This window comes from Podarcis tiliguerta (assembly GCF_965153285.1).
Source record: "Podarcis tiliguerta genome assembly, chromosome: 13".
Taxonomy (NCBI): Eukaryota; Metazoa; Chordata; class Lepidosauria; order Squamata; family Lacertidae; genus Podarcis; species Podarcis tiliguerta.
This window is the reverse complement of record NC_139546.1, coordinates 40,964,005-40,984,144: the sequence shown is the minus strand read 5'-3', so window position 1 is coordinate 40,984,144 and position 20,140 is coordinate 40,964,005. Positions and strand designations below refer to the sequence as shown.

The window sequence follows — 20,140 nt, the reverse complement described above, 5'->3', positions numbered from 1 at the left end:
AGCTGCCTAGAGTGGTTGGAGAAAACCCAGCCAGATGGGTGGGGTATAATAAATTATTTTTATTATTATTAAAAAAGAAAACAAAGATTTTTTTAATGTCATTGTAAAATTTGGCAGGGTCTTGTACAATGGATAAAACTGAATGGGGGAACATACCATGCCCCAAACAGCAGATTTCCTGGACATTATCTGGCTTTGTCAGAATTGCAACTTGGGTTAGATGCACATTTCTTCTCTGAAGCTTCATCTTTCTTCTTCATGATACACTTGCCCCATCACACAGGAAAACTGTGCTGATTCTTCTCAGACTTTATTTATGAACATTTATTTCACTAGTGAATCAGCTGCTAACTACTCATACATACCATGCCCCAAACAGCAGATCACCTAGACATTATCTGGCTATGTAAAAATTGCAAGCAATTTCCCGTTTCCAACAGCAACTCAATTCAGATGCCCTCCTCACTAAGCAGAAATTGCTACATAACTAAAAACCGCTGGTGAGGTAGAAGCCCACTCTCCCATCAGAGGCTTTGGGATATCAGTGGTGTAGATGTGTGTGTCAGACAGGGGGAGAGACATATATTTTTTTCTGGTATTACAACCTTTCCCCTTATTCAGGTTTCTTTCTTTCATCTATTATAATTATGTACCGCCTTTATGTTCCAAGGATCTCAAGGTGGTTTTAATGGTTCTCCTTCCAATTTCAGCTTCACCCTGAACTGCTGATACACCCTGAACTGATGCCAAGGAACCTGCCTCTTTCTCTATGCAAGCTAATAGAGGTATTGTACATAGGTGTCCTACCTGCGGAATCTTAAAGATATCCAAAACAGTGGCCACATAAAAGGAGATTTCAGAATCCAGTCCCCCAATGACCCCTGCCAGATAACTTTCAACATCACATATATAATTAGGGACAAATTTCTTCACCATGGATAAAAGTAGCAGCGTGGCAAGGTATGTGCTCCTTGCATTGGAATAGCTGTCATATAAGCGGAAGCCCAAGGTGATGTTGGGTAGGATGTGAGGGTCTTCGTTGATCTCCTTGACTGCAAATGCCAAGGCCACGATGTACTGGTAACCCTTAGGCACCACCCTTGAATGAGAGTTGCAAACTGTTTCAGTAGGAACATCAACAGTTATTTCCTTTTCAATATCAACGCAGTAGTTAATCATACTGAGTTCAGTGGGGTTAACTCTCAGTCTGCTCTACTGTTGAACAGCTCTTATGAATAGAAAGTTATTTTTGATGTTTAGTTCAAATCTCCTATCTTGTAACTTGAATACTCTGATTTGGAGCAAGAGAAAACAAGCGTGTTCCATCTACTTGGTGACAGCCCTTGAGATATTTGAAAATGGCTATCATATTTCCCCTCAGTCTCATCATAACTAACATACCAGACTCCCTCAACCACTCCTCATAAGGCTTGGTTTCCAGATCATCTTTGTTGCCCTCCCCCGTACATGTTCCAACTTGCCAATATCCTTCTGAAATTGTAGTGATCAGAACTGCTAATGTGGAGTAATTGGAGTTTTTCCCTTACACACCTGAAGTCTTTTTCTGACTCTTACAACATCTCTGGTCTCTCCCTGTAATGTCCTCGTTTTCATGAGGCAGTGATGGTCCTTGGAATTCACTGCATTCTATATTTCTTAATAAGTACCTTTCAGTGATGAAACAAACAGTAGCGTAAGATCAAAAAATGAAACCATAACCAGTTTCAGAACAGGTTTTTAAAAATTCATTCTTAGTAATACTCTAGTTCAGATAAAGTCTATTAGTATTGGCTATTCAAAGGGGCTCTCCCAGACACACAAATATACATCCTTTTCAATACATTTCTATTCATTTCCCTATCCACAAATTGGAATTTATCCCATATTGTCTTAATACACAAGAGATTCCTGAATTTTTTTGCCCCACCATAAGTCCCATTCAAATCTAAAGTGGATTTCCCCAGGTAAATAAGAAGAAGTTTGCAACTCTATGTTTGATCATTCCTCTGCTGTAATAAATGAGTGGCTTAGTACTTACACAAGCTCTTCAGGCAGCACTGGTGGGGGTGCCTCAGAGAATGTTGCTGGAGAGGCGATGAAGCCACCATGGGAAACAATGCCACCAATGAGGAACTCTCCTGGCTGATGATACGTGTGAAGTGGACTGTGTGGACCTTGGAGTCTGCATTTCTCTAAGTGAGCCTGACATACTTTGTAAGAAAACAGTTCCAGCAGCAAGACCACTAAAATCACCATTCTCAATTCAAAGGCAACTGTTTGATCTACACAGAAACCACTATTTCTCTGGCAATAGTATAATTAACTTCTCCAAGATAAAAGCTGTCTCCTTTGAATGGTACTTTATTTACCTGAAGCGATACAATCTGGGAGTATCCAAGATCAGACTTGAGGCTCCCAAACCCTATTTAAATTATTCCGGTAATTTTAGTATCCCTTGCGTTACTTTTGCCAGTGGCCACTGAAAGTCCACAGGGGTTTTTGAGAAGCCACAGCTTTAATTATAGCCCTGTTAATAACCAAGCTGGAATGTAGTTATTTATTCAATGCTTGCAAACCCCTGTGGTATTGCAGAAGAAAATGTGTTTGTCACATATTCAGAACTATTGTGTTAAATTCCCTTTCAGTGGATAATAAGGGGCCAGTGGTGTATGGGTGAAGTTAGAAATTCATAATAGAAGACCTTGTAAACAATGGAGACTCCAAAATGTAGTACGGTGTTGTCAGCATCTTGAAATTTAACTGAGTAGACCTGGATTCACATCAACCACGTGGCATGAGAACAATGGCTGCTCACCACTTTTCCAGGGGGCGAGAGTTGCATTCCCTCACTCTCAGCCTCCTTCCCCGATAGCCTAGGCACACACATTTGCTGGCCCTTGAAGGGAAATTCTCCTTGGCCGGTGGATCTCAAAATGGACGGTTCTTTCCAACCTAAAAGGAACTATAAATGGGCCACTCACTGGTGTCTCCTGAAGGGCACTGCCTTCCTGGCTGTAGTCATTGTCTGCTGTCTCATCTGGCCTGGCAGTGAGGCTTAAAAGGGCGGTTGCAGGAGGCTCTCGCAGCACGGCTGGGTGAAGAGCGACACCCTCCCACCCTCCCTTATTATTTCCAATTACAATTCACAATTTCAATCACAATTCATAACACACACATCTATACTAAAAATGCAATCCGTGCACAGCAATCAAAGTTTAATTTATATTTTGTGTGTTATTTCATATATTAAGAAAGGAGATGATTTGTCCCCTTCCTCCGCCCCCAGATGAGAACAGGAATTGAATCCCGATGGGTGCTGCTTGCATAGGAGCACCCTGAAACTAGCTGGATCAAATTTTTCCCCAAATCAGCTGCTAAGCAGAAGTTTTTGCTTTCTGCAAGGGGGGCATAATCTTACAGGCACACATTAACAAGCATAATTAACTTGCTGTATAACAGCGCAGATATCTACGCAGAAATAAGTGTTTTAAGATTTAATGGGCCTTACTCCCAGAGAAGGGAGTACAAGCTGGCAATGTAGGCTCTGGTTTATGGTTCAAACTACGAGAAAGCAGTGGCTTTGTGCCCTTAAGAGCTGTATAACAGGAGGTATAATTCAGAGGTTAAGCCTGGATTCCAGAAAGCTGAGGTCCATTTTGGGAATACAGATGCAATCTGAAGATTCTCTTTCCTCTTTGATTCCACTTTCAATCTGATTAAACTCTGGTTTACTTGTAGTCTCCATTCATCATGGTTAGGTCTAATCAATTTTATCTGCTCATCAAACATTTGCTGAAGGATGCCAACAGTCAGTGGAAAGTCCAACAATATACTTGCCAGAAATATAATACGTATTTGTATTAAGTATATAGTGTTCTGGTCCATCACTTGTGTTGGTCAAAATAAAAATTTTCAGTTGTGGCTTTGTTGAATGCTTTGCCCAGTGAACTGTGCATGGTTCTTTGTTGCCATCTTTTCCAAGCACCAGGGCAGAAATCATTCACATTTTCTTATCTAGTTCTCTGAATTTCACCAAGGAGACCTGATTCAGACAAAATCTTGGGGGGAGGGAACCCAATTCAATGGGGGGTATGTTATTTCACAGTACATAGATAATTTATGTAACTCACTGCCATAGGAAGGAATGGTGGAGACACTGCATTTGCTTTTGGATACGGCTTGAAGGTTTAATCTCACTGTCAACAAGTGGTACAGTGAGAATAAAGTATTTCTATTTCCCACAGCAATCTGGTTGGTCAGTGTGAGTACAGGCTACCATACGAGATGGGCCATTGGCCTGACTCAAGAGGATCATCTTACATTTCTACGATCTTGAGTATGGATAGGTTGATGATGAAATCTGACTGTGAGCAGTACAGAACAAGAGACCATAAATGAATACTCAAATATCCCATGGCCTGCAATAGTACAGTTTCACATTATGCTGAAAGCTGTGAGATTTAAGGCTAGATACAGATATGCTTACATGTATATTTTGACAAGAATTGCTCTGAGTCTTCTTGTCAACACATGCTACAAGAGAATAATGTATGTGGAAATGTATTCCTCAAAGCAAATGAGTGAATTTTACAAAGGAAATTTCAACTATGGGAATTTGGAGTCTAGAAAAAATTGTAAAAGGGAGCAGCTGAACTTATATTTCCAAATATTCTACTGTAAACACAAAGAAAAGCACAAAATACAGCAGATGACAGGTTTCTCATTTCTTTAATTTTTCTTCCTTATTAGCTGTTCCCTATTGTTCAGCTCAGGCCTCAGAATGATTATGTAACATTTGGGGAAGAAGATGCAACCCAGCAACCCACCACCGGAGGCTAAGATAGAGAAGATCTCCACAGCTACCATATATTTTCCCTTGGTGCTCAGGTAGGAGGGAATAAAGGACAGCCAAACACTGCAGAAGACCAACATGCTGAAAGTGATAAACTTGGCTTCGTTGAAACTGTCCGGTAACTTCCTGGCGAGGAAAGCCACAGCAAAACTTACAGTGGCCAGGCAGCTCATGTAGATGAGGACACAGTAAAACATGGCCACAGACCCTTCATTACATTCTAGCATAATTTCTTCTGTCATTGAGTGCATGTCCACATCTGGGTATGGGGGAGAGGTTGCCACCCACAGAGTACATATCCCTGCTTGAACAATGGAGCAGGAAAGGAGAATGGAGTGGCCTAGTCCTTTGCCCACCCATTTCCTCATCCTGGATTCTGGTTTTGTAGCCATGAAGGCCAAAACCACCGTGAAGGTTTTTGCCAGGACACAAGAAACAGCAGTTGAGAAGATGATGCCAAAAGCTGTTTGGCGGAGGAGGCATGTCACCTTCTCAGGTCGGCCAATGAAGAGCAATGCACAAAGGAAGCAGAGCAGGAGAGAGATGAGCAGAGCGTAGGTGATGTTTCGGTTGTTTGCAATGACAATGGGTGTGTCATGGTGTTTCATAAATGTACCTAGTACCAGAGCTGTGATCAAGGAAAGGAAAAGAGAAAATGAGGCTAAACTGATGCCCAAAGGTTCTTCATAAGACAAGAAGCTTATATCTTTGGGTAGACATGCATCACGGTTTCTGCTTGGATAGTATTTGTCTGCACATTTATGACAGTCATTCATATCTGGGGGGAAACAAATATATTAGGTCTTACATTTCAATTTGGTGAAATGTTTACTTTCTGTCTGAGAAGAAAAGAGCTCTGTTTAAATCAAAGGACATGTTTAGTACTGTTTTATGCTATGCAATGTAGTATTGTTGTAATCTAAGCTTTCTCTATGTCATGGATATGCCACTATACCACATGAGACCGTGCGGGGGAAAGTACATTGGTACCTCGGGTTACATACACTTCAGGTTACATACACTTCAGGTTACAGACTCCGCTAACCCAGAAATAATACCTCACGTTAAGAACTTTGCTTTAGGATGAGAACAGAAATCACGCGGCGGCGCAGTGGCAGTGGGAGGACCCATTAGCTAAATTGGTGCTTCAGGTTAAGAACAGTTTCAGATTTAGAACGTATCTCCGGAATGAATTAAGTATGTAACCAGAGGTACCACTGTAGTCCAAAGTGTTTAATTCTGCACAGAAGGTTCAACTGGCCTCTGGGGACACCGAGGAGAGATGCAGGTGGGTTCCCCCGATGTGGCTTCCTCTTTGGGTGGTTTACCCTTACTGACTCCTGCAAAGGGGGCAGGAGTCTCATATAGTCCTTTGCCAATGCCGAAGCCAATACCACTCACATTTCTGTAATCAATAACGTTGTGGCCCAACATTTTGCCCAATAACCTTAAACTAAGTTTCTGTGTCAGTGTGAATCTTCTTCTAACAAGGGGCTGGTTTGGGGGCCTTGCCACAGAAGAAGAAGGAGGAGGAGGAGGAGGAGGAGGAGGAGGAGGAGGAGGAGGAGAAGAAGAAGAAGAAGAAGAAGAAGAAGAAGAAGAAGAAGAAGAAGAAGAAGAAGAAGAAGAAGTGCTTTGAACCACATACCATCCAACTACTCTGAATGCATGGTCATTCTCATTTGATTAGCATATTTAAACTATCTGAAAGGCAATGATCAGAAAGAGGCAGGATCACATACACAGTAGATTATCTTTTTTGAAAAGTAAACTCAGCCGTCCTTACAACACCTTTCAATTATTAGTGCTGCGTCTGGATCTATTTAATCTATTTATTTCTCCTACCATCCTGGTTTGCAATCTTTCCCTCTGCACATGGGATGCAATCGTAGCAGCAAGGTGGCTGTCCCTCCTTCACTTTCTTGCTGGATCCCAGAAGACATCTCTCAGTACAGACAGAAAGAGGCCGAGTCTATTCCGTAAATGAAAGAGCAGAAGGATCAGCAAAAGAACAATCAGTTTGGAAATCTTCATGTTCCTGGGCCCCTCTCTATGTTACTAAGCTGAGTTAGCATTTCAGAAATATGTAAAATGTTTTTTGTTTTTAGTACAGTGATACCTTGGGTTACATACGCTTCAGGTTACATACCCTTCTGGTTAAAGAGTCCGCTAACCCAGAAATAGTGCTTCAGGTTAAGTACTTTGCTTCAGGATGAGAACAGAAATTGTGCTCTGGCTGCGCGTCAGCAGTGGGAGGCCCAATTAGCTAAAGTGGTGCTTCAGGTTAAGAACAGTTTCAGGTTAAGAACGGATCTCCGGAATGAATTAAATACTTAACCCGAGGAACCACTGTAGTAGTAATGTTTGAAGTGATGTCATACTCCCTCTATTGGTCTGGGATGTGTAGGTGTTGTGATTACATAGCAGTTCCCCACTTTTTAGCAAGAAAGGCAAAATCTTGGGGCTTATCCTCTTTTCCTCGGTTAAAGAAATATTTATAAAATATTTATAAATATAATATAATAAAATATTTGCCTTTATTCCATTAGTGACTTCTAGCAGTAAGCGTTTGGCTCTTAATCTGGTGCTTGGATGAAGAAGTGTTTGGATTGGATATCCCACTTTATCACTAACATTCTCCTTTCCCTTCCTCCCCCACAACAAACACTCTGTGAGGTGAGTGAGGATGAGAGACCTCAGAGAAGTGTGACTAGCCCAAGGTCACCCAGCAGCTGCATGTGGAGGAGCAGGGACACGAACCCGGTTCACCAGATTACGAGTCTACCGCTCCTAGCCACTACACCTCACTGGCTCTCTGTATGCACTGGTCATGTTCTACACAGGAACATGCAATTTAAAAGACAGTCAGTAGACATGCAGGTGAATGATCATTGCTTAGGCAATACTGAATTTCTTTGGAATTATCTAATAATGTGGTCCTACCTGATTAAACCAACTGTGCCATGTTATGGCATCTTCATCAACGATGAATGATTGGTCTTGAGAAGTTTGCGGATCTATCCTCCCAACGCGCACTCTGTGCAAACTTTGGTTGGAGAATATTATCCAATTGACAATATCTAAGCTAGATACCACCTCTCCATTCTGGTTGATGAAGACCACATCTCCGGACGTATTGTTAAATGAGATACTTCTCAGAAAGTGATGGAGCTATATTGAAAACAGAAAAGGCAATTGTTTGGAAAAAGCTGCAGTCTAATGCAGAGCGGAGCATTTTTTTCTTCTTCTTGTAGGAAAAACATCAATTGGTGGGGATGATTCAGTCAACTGTCAGTGGATTCAGGTCCAAGGATGGAGAGACCACCAATTTTCTCTCTTCCACATCCCTCCCCCCATTTTTACAACCTTTCTTTATATCCCCTGGCCCACACCTCTTTCCCTCTTCATCACAGGAGACACCACAGTGGTGTATGATCACGTGATCTGAGGGAGGATTTGGTGTATATGGGATACAGAGAATGCTAAACATCTCTCTTGACCTTTATCACTGCTTCTTATCTGTGAATGCAGTGGCATCTCAGTGGTCTGAAAATTTCTCTCATAGAAGCACTTTTTCATGTCTGAGATGAATGAGCCAGGTGACAACACTGTGGAAACCCATACCTTGTGGGGGAATAACAGGCCTCTTCCAGTTGAGGATGTTTAGCCGATTACCTGCCAAAACTGTGGATTCGGATTCTTCCCTCTCCGTCCATACACCATATGCCTGAGTCTGGATGTGAACATAGCATGTAAAGCATGGGCCATGGCATAGACAGCATTGTGGATACTGTAACTGTGGCCTGTCATGCTCATTTCAAAAAATGATCCAGGAAGGTTCTCCAGCTTCTCTTCTCCGGTGCAAATATTCTCCTCCACCTTGTCTGCAGTGTTTTCTGGGAATACACATTCAAAGGCCTGTTGCCAGAAGTCCCTGATAAAACCGTCCCCATCTGTGCTGGAAGGGTTTCTGTGCACAACATACTGATGAAATCCTGGTGGGTTTCTGAAGTGAATTTCAAAGGATACAACACCATTGAATATTCCTGCATCCCAGTTCCTTTGAATGACAAATGAAGTGAACTCAACCTGGGAAGTTGTTATCCATACTTTACTTTTTATATTGTATGTCATGTCATCATGTTCTGATAGGTATGGAAGCCATCTAAAAGTTGCCATGGAATAAGATTCTCCATGGGCAACTATTACATTAGTTGTGCTGCTAAAAATTTTATGGTTTATCCTTGCCCCCTGTTGTAGCATGCCATTAATTTCAGAAATAAAACTTAAACTGCGGACTTTTTCCAGGAATGCAAAGCAGACACCACTCTTGGTAAATATTGGGGAAATGGTTTGCACAAATCTTTCTCCGTTGTCATTGTCCATTGCAATGACTCCAATCCACGTCCACCTGAAATGCAGAAGCAAAGAGAGAATTCCCTCATACTGAAGGGCTTCTGAGGCTGCCATCTGGTAGAAGGGAAGCCCTGGGCTTTTATCATTCATCACCGGAGCAGAGCCATAAATGAGCTAAAAAGTAAATGGAAGAAGAGAAGAGACAAAGTAGATGCCTTTCACAGTATTCATATATATTATAAGGCGAACCCTGTTAGTTAGTTACAAGGTTTGTTTGCCTCTCTCTCAGTTTTACAAAAGACACACATGCAGGTGGGCTGAAAACTGGGACCATCTCCCTTTTCTCATTTTAAAACCTTTGATTTGATGAATGGAGAGGGAAATATGTCTGTTTTATATTATTTTTATGAACCTTGTTTACACATTGAGGTCTGGAGCAGGGCATTGTGTCTACTTCACTTAAAAACAAACTTTTTTTATGTCATTGCAAAATTTGTCAGGGTCTTGTACAATGGATAAAACTGGATGGGGAAACATACCATGCCCAAACAGCAGATTTCCTGGACGTTATCTGGCTTTGTCAGAATTGCAACTTGGGTTAGATGCACATTTCTTCTCTGGAGCTTCGTCTTTCTTCTTCATGATGCACATGCCCCATCACACAGCAAAACTGTGCTGATTCTTCTCAGACTTTATTTATGAACATTTATTTCACTTGTGAATCAGCTGCTAACTACTATTACTTTTCTCCTGCGGAACTGGATTCTATCTGCAATTTCCCATAACTTCCCTCTGTCTTTCATTATGTCGGGTGTGCTAAATAGGAATAGTTATTGTACTGGCTCCTACTTGTAAGGTTTTTTAAGCTGTAACGCTTTCCCCCACTTCCCCAGCTACATATTTGACATGCCCTCCTCACTAATTTTTCCATTGGCACCTAAAATCTTATTGCTTTTATCCAGTAAGCAATTATCCCTCTCCCTCAGCAACTCATTTCAGATACCCTCCTAACCAAGCAGAAAATGATGCATAATGATAAACTGTTGGTGAGAGAGAAGCCCACTCTCCCATCAGCAGCCTTTGGCGTATACTGTAAGTGATCTAAATGTGTGTGTAAGACAGGGGAAGTTACATATTTTTTCAGGTATTGCAACCTTCCCCTTTATTCAGGTTTGTCTGTGTGTCTGTTTGTTTCCTTATATTACAATTATGTACCACCTTTCTTTTCCAAGGATCTCAAGGTGGTGTACATGGTTCTCCTTGCAATTTCATCTTCACCCAGAACTGATGCTGAGGAACCTCTTCCTCTACGCAAGCTATTAGAGGTATTGTACATAGGTGTCCTACCTGCGGAATCTTATAGATATCCAAAACAGTGGCCACATAAAAGGAGATTTCAGAATCCAGTCCCCCAATGACCCCAGTCAGATTATTTTCAACATCACATATATAGTTTGGGACAAATTTCTTCACCGTGGATAAAAGCAGCAGTATGGCAAGATATGTGCTCCTTGCACTGATATAGCTGTCATATAAGTGGAAGCCCAAGGTGATATTGGGTAGGATGTGAGGGTCTTCGTTGATCTCCTTGACTGCAAATGCCAAGGCCACAATGTGCTGGTAACCCTTAGGCACCACCCTAGAATGAGAGTTGCAAACTCTATCAGCAGGAACTTCAAGAGATGTTTCCCTTTACAGAATAGTTAATCATACTGAGTTCAGGGGGGTTTACACTCTGCCCGCTCTACTATTGAATAGATCTTATCAGTGGAAAGTTCTTCCTGATGTTTAGTTGAAATTTCCTTTCTTGTAACTTGAATACCCTGATTTGGAGCAAGAGAAAACAAGTGTGTTCCATCTTCCTGGTGACAGCCCTTGAGATATTTGAAAATGGCTATCATTCCTCCCCTCAGTCTCATCATAGCTAAACACATCAAACTCCCTCAACCATTCCTCATAAGGCTTGGTTTCTAGACCATCTTTGTTGCCCACCTCTGCACATGTTTCAGCTTGCTAATACGTATCCTTCTTAAATTGTGGTGGTCAGAACTGGATACAGGACTCCAGGTGACCAAGGCAGAATAGAGCAGTACTATTACTTCCTTTGATCAGGACACTATACTTCTGTTGATGCAGATCCCTTGAACCTTTCCACATGAACTACTGGCAAGCCAAGTGTTCCTCATCTTTGATTTGTGCATTTGTCTCTACTGAAATTCATGTTGTTACTTTTGTCCCAGTTTTCCAATATTTTAAGGTTTATCTAGAGTAGGGGTTGCTAATGTGGGGCTCATGGGATGTCTTCCCTTACATGTCTGAGGTCTTTTTCTGACCCTTGCAAAGTCTCTGGTCTCTCTGGTCTCTCTCTGCAGTGACTTCATTTTTGTGAGTCAGTGATGGTCGTTCGAATTCACTAAATTCTATACTTCATAATAAGTACAATTCAGTGCTGAAACAAATTTTAGTCTAAGTTCAGAAAATGAAAGCATAAGAACCTTCAGTTTCGGAACAGGATTTTAAGAATTCATTCTTACTAACACTCTAGTAGTTCAGATAAAGTCTATCAAAATTTGCTGTTCAAAAGGCCTCTCCCAGACACACAAACGTGCATACATTTCAATACATTTATATTCTTTTCTCTATCCCATTCATATCTAAAGTGGATTTCCCTAGGTAAAAGTGTGAATGTTTGCAGTCTCAGTCATTATTCTGAGGCTGGAACTCTAGGTTTGATCATTACATGGATGTAATAAATGAGTGGCTTACACAAGCTGTTCAGGCAGCGCTGGTGGGGGTTCCTCAGTGAATGTTGCTGGAGAGGAGAAGAATCCACCATGGGAAACAATGCCACCAATGAGGAACTCTCCTGGCTGATGATACGTGTGAAGTGGATGGTGTGGACCTTGGAGGATGCATTTCGCTATGTGAGCCAGACATACATTGTAAGAAATCAGTTCCAGCAGCCAGAAAACTAAAACCATCATTCTCAGTACAAAGGCAACCGTCTGTTCTACATGGAACCCATGATTTCTCTGGCAATATTATAATTAGCTTCTCCAAAATAAAAATTGTCTCATTTGAACGGTAGTTAAGTTTCTTGATACGATGCAATCTGGGAGTATGAATGATCAGACTTGTGGATCCCAGACCCTATTTAAATTATTCTGGTTAATTTTAGTATCCTTTCCGTTACTTTTGCAAGTGGCCCCTGAAAGTCCAGAGGGAATTTTGAGGAGCAGCAGATTCAATTATAGCCCTGTTAATAACCAGGCTGGAATTTAGTTATTTATTCAATGCTTGCGAACCCTTGTGGAATTGCAGAAGAAAATGTGTTTGTCACATATTCAGAACTATTGTGTTTTATTCCCTTTCAGTGGATAATAAGGGACCAGTGGTGTATTGGTGAAAGTAGAAGTTCATAATAGAAGACCTTATAAACAATGGAGACTCCTAAATGTAGTACGGTGTTGTCAGCATCTTGAAATTTGACTGAGTGGACCTGGATCCACATCAACCATGTGGCAATGACCCCTCACCACTTTTCCTTTTTTTCTGTAAATATTTTATTAGGTTTTACATAAAAAATGAAACAACAGAAAATGAACAACACCACCAAAGGAAAAAAAAATACAATACAACACAAACACAAAACAGCAAAAAGCATCGAAAAAAAGAAAGACAAAAATAAAAAAAAATTATCTTCATTGTATTCCTTGCATTAACTTATTTCTCCGACCTCCCCAGACCTCCCTTCTCTGTATTCCAAATCATGTGTTCAAACAGCAAATCCCTTCCCTCTGTCTTAATTAATTTTTCTCTTAATTTTAGTATCTTAATATAACTTAATTTTCTTGTGTCTTAAAATATTGGGTCTTTTTTAATTTTTAAACTTTTTACTAATAACCTTTTACATTCAATCAGATGTCATTTAACATTCATTAATCTTATAATATTTCTGTAGGTAGTCTTTAAACTTCCTCCAATCTTCTTTCACCGTCTCTTCTCCCTGGTCTCTGATTCTGCCGGTCATTTCAGCCAATTCCCTATAGTCCATTACTTTCATCTGCCATTCTTCCAGAGTGGGTAGTTCTTGTGTCTTCCAATACTGTGCGATGAGTATTCTTGCTGCTGTTGTTGCATACATAAAGAAAGTCCTATCCTTCTTTTGCACCTGTTGGCCGACCATGCCCAGGAGAAAGGCCTCTGGTTTCTTCAGAAAGGTGTATTTAAACACTTTTTTCATTTCATTATAGATCATCTCCCAGAAGGTCTTAATCCTCGGGCATGTCCACCAAAGGTCAAAGAATGTACCTTCAGTTTCTTTACATTTCCAACATTTGTTATCAGGCAAATGATAGATTGTTGCTAACCTGACTGGGGTCATGTACCATCTGTATATCATTTTCATAATATTCTCTCTAAGGTCATTACATGCTGTAAATTTCATACCAGTGGTCCATAACCGTTCCCAGTCAGCCAGCATGATATTATGACCAACATCCTGTGCCCATTTAATCATTGCAGATTTCACTTCCTCATCCTGTGTATTCCATTTCAACAGCAAGTTATACATTCTTGACAGAGTCTTAGTTTTGGGTTCTAGCAGTTCGGTTTCTAGTTTTGATTTTTCCACCTGGAAACCAATTTTCCTATCCAGTTTATAAGCCTCCATTATCTGGTAATAATGAAGCCAATCACAGACTTTGCTTTTTAGTTTATCAAAACTCTGCAATTTCAATTTATCTCCCTCTTGTTCCAAAATTTCCCAATATTCCGGCCATTTGGCCTCCACATTGAGCTTTTTCACAGCCTTCGCTTCCATCAGTGACAACCACCTTGGGGTTTTATTTTCAAGCAGGTCTTTATATCTTATCCAGACATTAAACAGTGCTTTCCTGACAATATGGTTTTTAAATGCTTTGTGCACTTTGACCTTTTCATACCACAAATATGCATGCCATCCAAATGCATTATTAAAACCTTCTAGATCCAAAATGTCTGCGTTTTCAAGAAGCAGCCATTCTTTCAATCAGCAACAAGCTGCTGATTCGTAGTAAAGTTTAAGGTCTGGCAAGGCAAATCCACCTCTTTCCTTTGCATCTGTTAATATTTTAAATTTTATTCTTGGTTTCTTGCCCTGCCAGACAAATCTAGATATATCTTTCTGCCACTTCTTGAAACAATCCATTTTGTCAATAATTTGCAATGTTTGAAACAAAAACAGCATTCTAGGCAATACATTCATTTTTATCACAGCAATACGGCCTAGCAGTGAAAGCTTCAAATTTGACCAGATTTCTAAATCTTTCTTCACCTCCGTCCAACATTTTTCATAATTGTCTTTAAATAAATTCCCATTCTTAGCTGTCATATTAATCCCCAGGTATTTCACTTTCTTAACCACTGTCAAACCTGTCTCATTCTGAAACCTCTCTCTCTCATTTTCTGTTATTTTTCCCCCAAAACCTTTGTTTTTAATTTATTCAATTTAAATCCTGCTACTTGACCAAATTCTTGAATCAGTTCTAAAACTCTTTTTGTACTAGATTCTGGCTCCTGTAAAGTCAAAACTAGGTCATCTGCAAATGCTCTTAATTTATATTGTTTGGCTCCGACCTGTATCCCTTTAACCAATTGGTCCCTTCTAATCATGTTCAAAAGGACCTCCAGGACCGATATAAAGAGCAGTAGGGAGATTGGGCAACCTTGTCGTGCTCCTTTTTCTATCCTGAACTCCTCCGTCACAACATTATTAACAATTAATTTGGCCTTTTGTTCAGAATAAATTGCACCTATACCATTTTCAAATTCTTGTCCTACCCCCATCCCCTGGAGATTCTTCTTCATAAAACTCCAAGAAATATTGTCAAAGGCTTTCTCCGCGTCCACAAAAATCAGAACTGCCTTAGTATTAATTTTTTCTTGTAGTAATTCCAAAATATCAATTACATTTCTCACATTGTCAGATAGATGTCTGCCCGGGAGAAAGCCTGCTTGGTCTTTATGAATCTCCTCTACTAGAACTTTCTTTAATCTTCTGCCCAAAATGTCTGCAAAGATTTTGTAATCCACATTTAGCAACGATATAGGGCGGTAGTTCTTAAGTTGTGTCTTTTCAGTCTCTGTTTTTGGTATAAGTGTGATATACGCTTCCTTCCACGATTCTGGTGCCCTTCTCCCTTCCAGTATTTCATTACAGACTTCCTTCAAAGGTTGTATCAACCATTCTTTCAGCGATTTGTAATATCTAGAAGTCAGGCCATCCGGCCCTGGAGATTTACCCAATTGCATATTCTGAATGGCACTTTCTACCTCTTGTTCAGTTATTTTGTAGTTCAACCTTAGTTTATTTTCTTGAGAGATTCTTTGTAGTCCATTTATTTTCAAAAATTGATCTATATCCGCCTCTTTCTATGGCCGTTGTGTATACAGCTGTTTAAAATACCTCTGAAAACATTTTCTGATCTCAGCTGGGTTCTGTATAGTCCTTCCTTCAACCTCTAAATTGGTGATGGTGTTTAATTTTTGTCTTTTTCTCATTTGCCAAGCTAACAATTTCCCACACTTGTTTGCCGATTCAAATGTCTTTTGTCTCATTTGTCTAATTTTCCATTCTATCTCTTGATTTATCATTTGCATATATTGTATTTGATATAACTATATCTCTCTCAAAATTTCCTGTGACTTTGGTTTTGTTCTCAATCTCTTCTCACATTCCTTTATCTTCTCCAAAATTTTATCTTTCTTTTCATGTTGCACTCTCTTCTTTAGTGAGTTTTGTTGTATAAAGAACCCTCTCATAACAGCTTTGCTTGCATCCCAGATTACTCTTTTCTCTACTGTAGTGTTCATATTTATCTCAAAATAGTCTCTCAAGGTTTCTTGGGCCTTCTTGATCACTTCTTCATCTCTAAATAAAGTGGCATTCATCCTCTATCTGAAGGAGCCAATTGGTGCTAAATTCATCTCCATCTTCACCGCGTTATGGTCGGAGCAAGTCTTTGGGCAGATTTCCACTTTTTTTGTCTTTGGTGCCATACCTCTAGTTATCCAAATTTGGTCAATTCTTGTCCATGTCATTTTGGCTTCAGAAAAGAAGGTTCCCTCTCTCCCCAGGGGGTTCTTCATTCTCCAAATATCCACTAAGTCCAGGTTATCTGTCATCTCAAAAAAGGTTTTCGGTAGTCTGCCATCTTTAGTGACTACCTGTCGTTGCGCCTTATCCATATTTGTAGATACTACTCCGTTCATATCCCCCATCAAAATCACATTGTAATCCAAATATTCTATCAATGTCTCATGCAACTTTTTTAAAAATTCAGATTTCCCCTCATTTGGTGCATATACACCTACTATCAAAAACTTCTCTCCATGTATTTGAATTTCAATTGCCACAAATCTTCCTTGGTCATCTTTGAAGATAAATTTCGGTGATAGGCTCTCCTTTGCATAAATCACTACTCCTCTTTTTTTAACTCTGTCCGATGAAATAAACTCCTGGCCCAGTCTCTTGTTAATCAGTACTTTTCTATGTAGCCTTATCACATGGGTTTCCTGTAAACAAATCAAGTCCAATTCTTCCTTTTTTAATAAATGAAAAATCATTTTCCTTTTCTGCAGAGAGTTCAAACCATTACAATTCCAGCTTAATAGTTGCAGAGCCATGATGTATTTACCTTGCTTTTCCTCCAGTTGCTCCCAATGCGTCTTCTTGCTCTGTCGGTGTCTGTGGTGTCACCTTCTCCAAGTTGTCCAATCCAAGAAGTGCTTTTGCCTTGTCTATTGTTCCTCTTTCTGGTACTCTTTGCTCCTTTAAAAGTTCTTTCTGTAAGTCTTCCTCGTAGTCTTTCAGAAATCTGTCCTTGTCTTCCACTGATCTTATTTTGATCTTTCTTCCTTTGATGCTAAAAGAAAGGCCTTGGGGAAATTCCCACCTAAAGATGATACTATTTCTTCTCAGCAGGGCGACCAAGTCTCCGTAGTTAGATCTAAGTTCCAAAAGATGTTTCGGGATATCCTTAAATATCTCCACTCTTGACTGATTTATTTTCAGGGCCTTTTGGAAATGCAGTCCCAAGATTTTATCTCTCTCCTCTTTTGATCTGAGAGTAATCAGACAGTCTCTCACCTTAGTCTTCTTTCCCCCTCTTCCAAGTCTAAATGCACTCACTATCTTGAATTCTTCCTTCCGCAGATCTAAGTCCCAAAAGTCTGCAAATTCCTGCGTAAGAAAGTCACTTAGCTTGTCTTGTTCAAGTTCAGGTATTGCCCTGATCCTCAAGTTTGTTTGTTTCTCCTTCAATTCAATCATAGACAACATTGATCTATGGTCCTCCAGTTGTCTATGTATCAGTGGTATTTTCTCCTCTGCAGCCTCTGCTATCTCCTTTGCTTCCTCCGCCATCTTTCGGATCGTGGTAGATTCCTGTAACAATTTCTGTATGGTCTCCGTGTTAGTAGTGACCTTTTGACCCAAGTTATTAATACTTGCAGTATTTTGTTCTATTTTAGATGATCCTTCCACAACTCGTTTATTTGTTTCAGCTACTTCTGCTGTCAAGTTATTCAAAGATTCCTGAATTTTGGCTAATCCCGCAGCTAAAACTTCTTCGGTTGACATACCTTTTGGTTTAGGTTGTGCAGGAGCACCCCCTGATGGGCCAGATGCTGAAGCTCTTCTCTGGTGTCCAATATCCGTGCGAAAAGATCTACCAGACCTTGTTGTTTTTTCCTGAAGCAATTCTATCTTTTCTTTCCCATCTGCCATACCACTCTAGATAAAACTCAAGGTCGATCCCACAGCTGAGGTTGTTTTGCAATACAGTGGAAATTTCCCCTAGCCCAATTATTTTTGTAACAGTTCCAACATCCACTAGGGGGACACAGTAACAGTCAACTTGCTACTTTAGTAAAAATGTCCTCTTTTTTTCTTCTCCCCCTTTCTCCAAATAAACGATAGTATCGATTTTCCCTTAGTCCCAGATACTTTAATACCAGAAGAGACCCAACAGAAACTCTGTAACTCTCCTTGCAGAGTTAACTGTCAAAAAGGTGCTTTAGCGCTTTCCTCTATACGGCATACTACTGTCCATTGACAGCCCGATTCCAGGTTTTTAAGCGGTGGATTTTAAAACTTTATCTTCTTATCTTGCAGGAAATATATCATTCCATCCTTTCCCCCCTCCTCTCCTGCCACCAGGAGGGGAGATCTCTCATTTGACATTCGGATTTTAGTCCTTTTCAAAAATGTATTTAAAAGTTTTAGCTCGCAGTCTCTTTGCTTTGATCTATTTACAGAAAGCGGAAGGCGGACTTCCTGTTTGTACCTTACCGCTTCGGTTCCAAATTAGTCTCTTTCTCTTTCTTTCTTTGTATCCAATTTTTATATCCAATTTTATATCCAAATTTCTTTATATCCAGTTTTTCCCCTACTCACGGATAATTGCTTTTAAGTCCAAATTGTCCCAGGAAAAAGCCGGCGCTCTCTGATAACAGCTGTGCGGCTTCGCTCCAAAGAAGAAGCAGTCGACTCTCAGCACCGTGCCACACTCCCCGCTTCGCTCCGGAGCCCATAACCGGGTTCCTTTGCCAATTGGGGGGGGCGCAAAGGGTGCCTGCCGAGTCCCACGTTCGTAAGCTTCACCCGCCTACAATTCAAGGGGTCCCCGCTTCGCCGCAGCAGTACAGACCAGATTTCTTTGGAGCTCGTCCCTCCAGAGATCAGAGGGATTCCGCCATTACCGAAGGCGCTGACCCGGAAGTCTATCCAGCATTTTATTTTTTAAATATATATTCTGCTTCACTTCGGCTAGGGCAGGGGTTGGGGATGTGTGACACTTCAAATGCTGATGTATTCCAAAACCCACCAACCCCAGTCAGTATGGAAAATGGTCAGCAATGATGAGGGCTGTAGTCTAGAAATATCTGGAGGGCTATTGGCTTCCCATCCCTGCACTAGGGGGACGGAAAGCAGATAGCAAGATAAGAAATAATGTTTTACAGTGTTTTTATATCTGCTGTAAGCCACCCAAAGTGGCTGGGGAAACCCAGCCAGATGGGTGGGTTATAAATAATAATTTTTTTACTATCATTATCATCATTATTTGCACTACCTCTGTCCATTCCTGTCACCACTTGAATATCTGGACCTTCTGCAAGGGGGGCACAATCTTATAGACACTCATTAACAAGCATAGTTAGCTTGCTGTATAACAGTACAGATGTCTACTCAGAAATAAGTGTTTTAAGATTTAATGGGCCTTGCTCCCTGAAAAGTGAGCACAAGCTGACAATTTAGGCTCTGGTTTATGGTTGAAATTAAGAGAAAGCTGTGGCTTTGTGCCCTTAAGAGCTGTATAACAGGAGGTATAATTCAGAGGTTAAGCCTGGATTCTAGAAAGCTGAGGTCCGTTATGGGAATACACATACAACCTGAAGTCTCTTTGTCCTCTTTGATTCTACTTTCAATCTGATTAAGCTCTGGTTTACTTGTATTCTCCATTCATCATGGTTAGGTCTAATCAATTTTATCTGCTAATCAAACGTTGGCTGAAGGATGCCAACAGTAAGGGGAAAGTCCAAAAATATACTTTCCACAAATACATTACATATTTGTGTTAAGAATATAGTGTTCTGATCCATGACTTGTGTTGGTGAAAATAAAACGTTTCAGTTGCGGCTTTGTCGAATGCTTTGCCCAGTGAACTGTGCATGGTTCTTTGTTGCCATCTTTTCCAAGCACCAGGGCAGAAATCATTCACACTTTCTTATCTAGTTCTCTGAATTTCACCAAGGAGACCTGATTCAGACAAAATGTTGGGGGGAGGGAACCCAATTCAACAGGGGGTATGTTATTTCACAGTACATAGATAATTTATGGAACTCACTGCCATAGGAAGGAATGGTGGAGACACTGCATTTGCTTTTGGATAT

The 20,140-nt window shown here is 40.5% G+C and overlaps 1 protein-coding gene across 1 annotated transcript; it reads right to left on the bottom strand.

Annotated features, from left to right (window-relative positions):
* Positions 1 to 4,728: 4,728 nt before the first annotated feature.
* Positions 4,729 to 9,376, bottom strand: LOC310663000 (vomeronasal type-2 receptor 26-like; the record flags this gene model as incomplete). Its single annotated transcript, XM_083410467.1, has 4 exons — positions 8,528 to 9,376; positions 7,796 to 8,023; positions 6,698 to 6,824; positions 4,729 to 5,630 (listed from the first exon to the last, which is right to left on the bottom strand). Exons 1-4 carry the CDS (start codon positions 9,356 to 9,358, stop codon positions 4,729 to 4,731), a joined length of 2,088 nt encoding a protein of 695 aa, XP_083266593.1. The 5' UTR covers positions 9,359 to 9,376.
* Between the last annotated feature and the right edge of the window lie 10,764 nt (positions 9,377 to 20,140).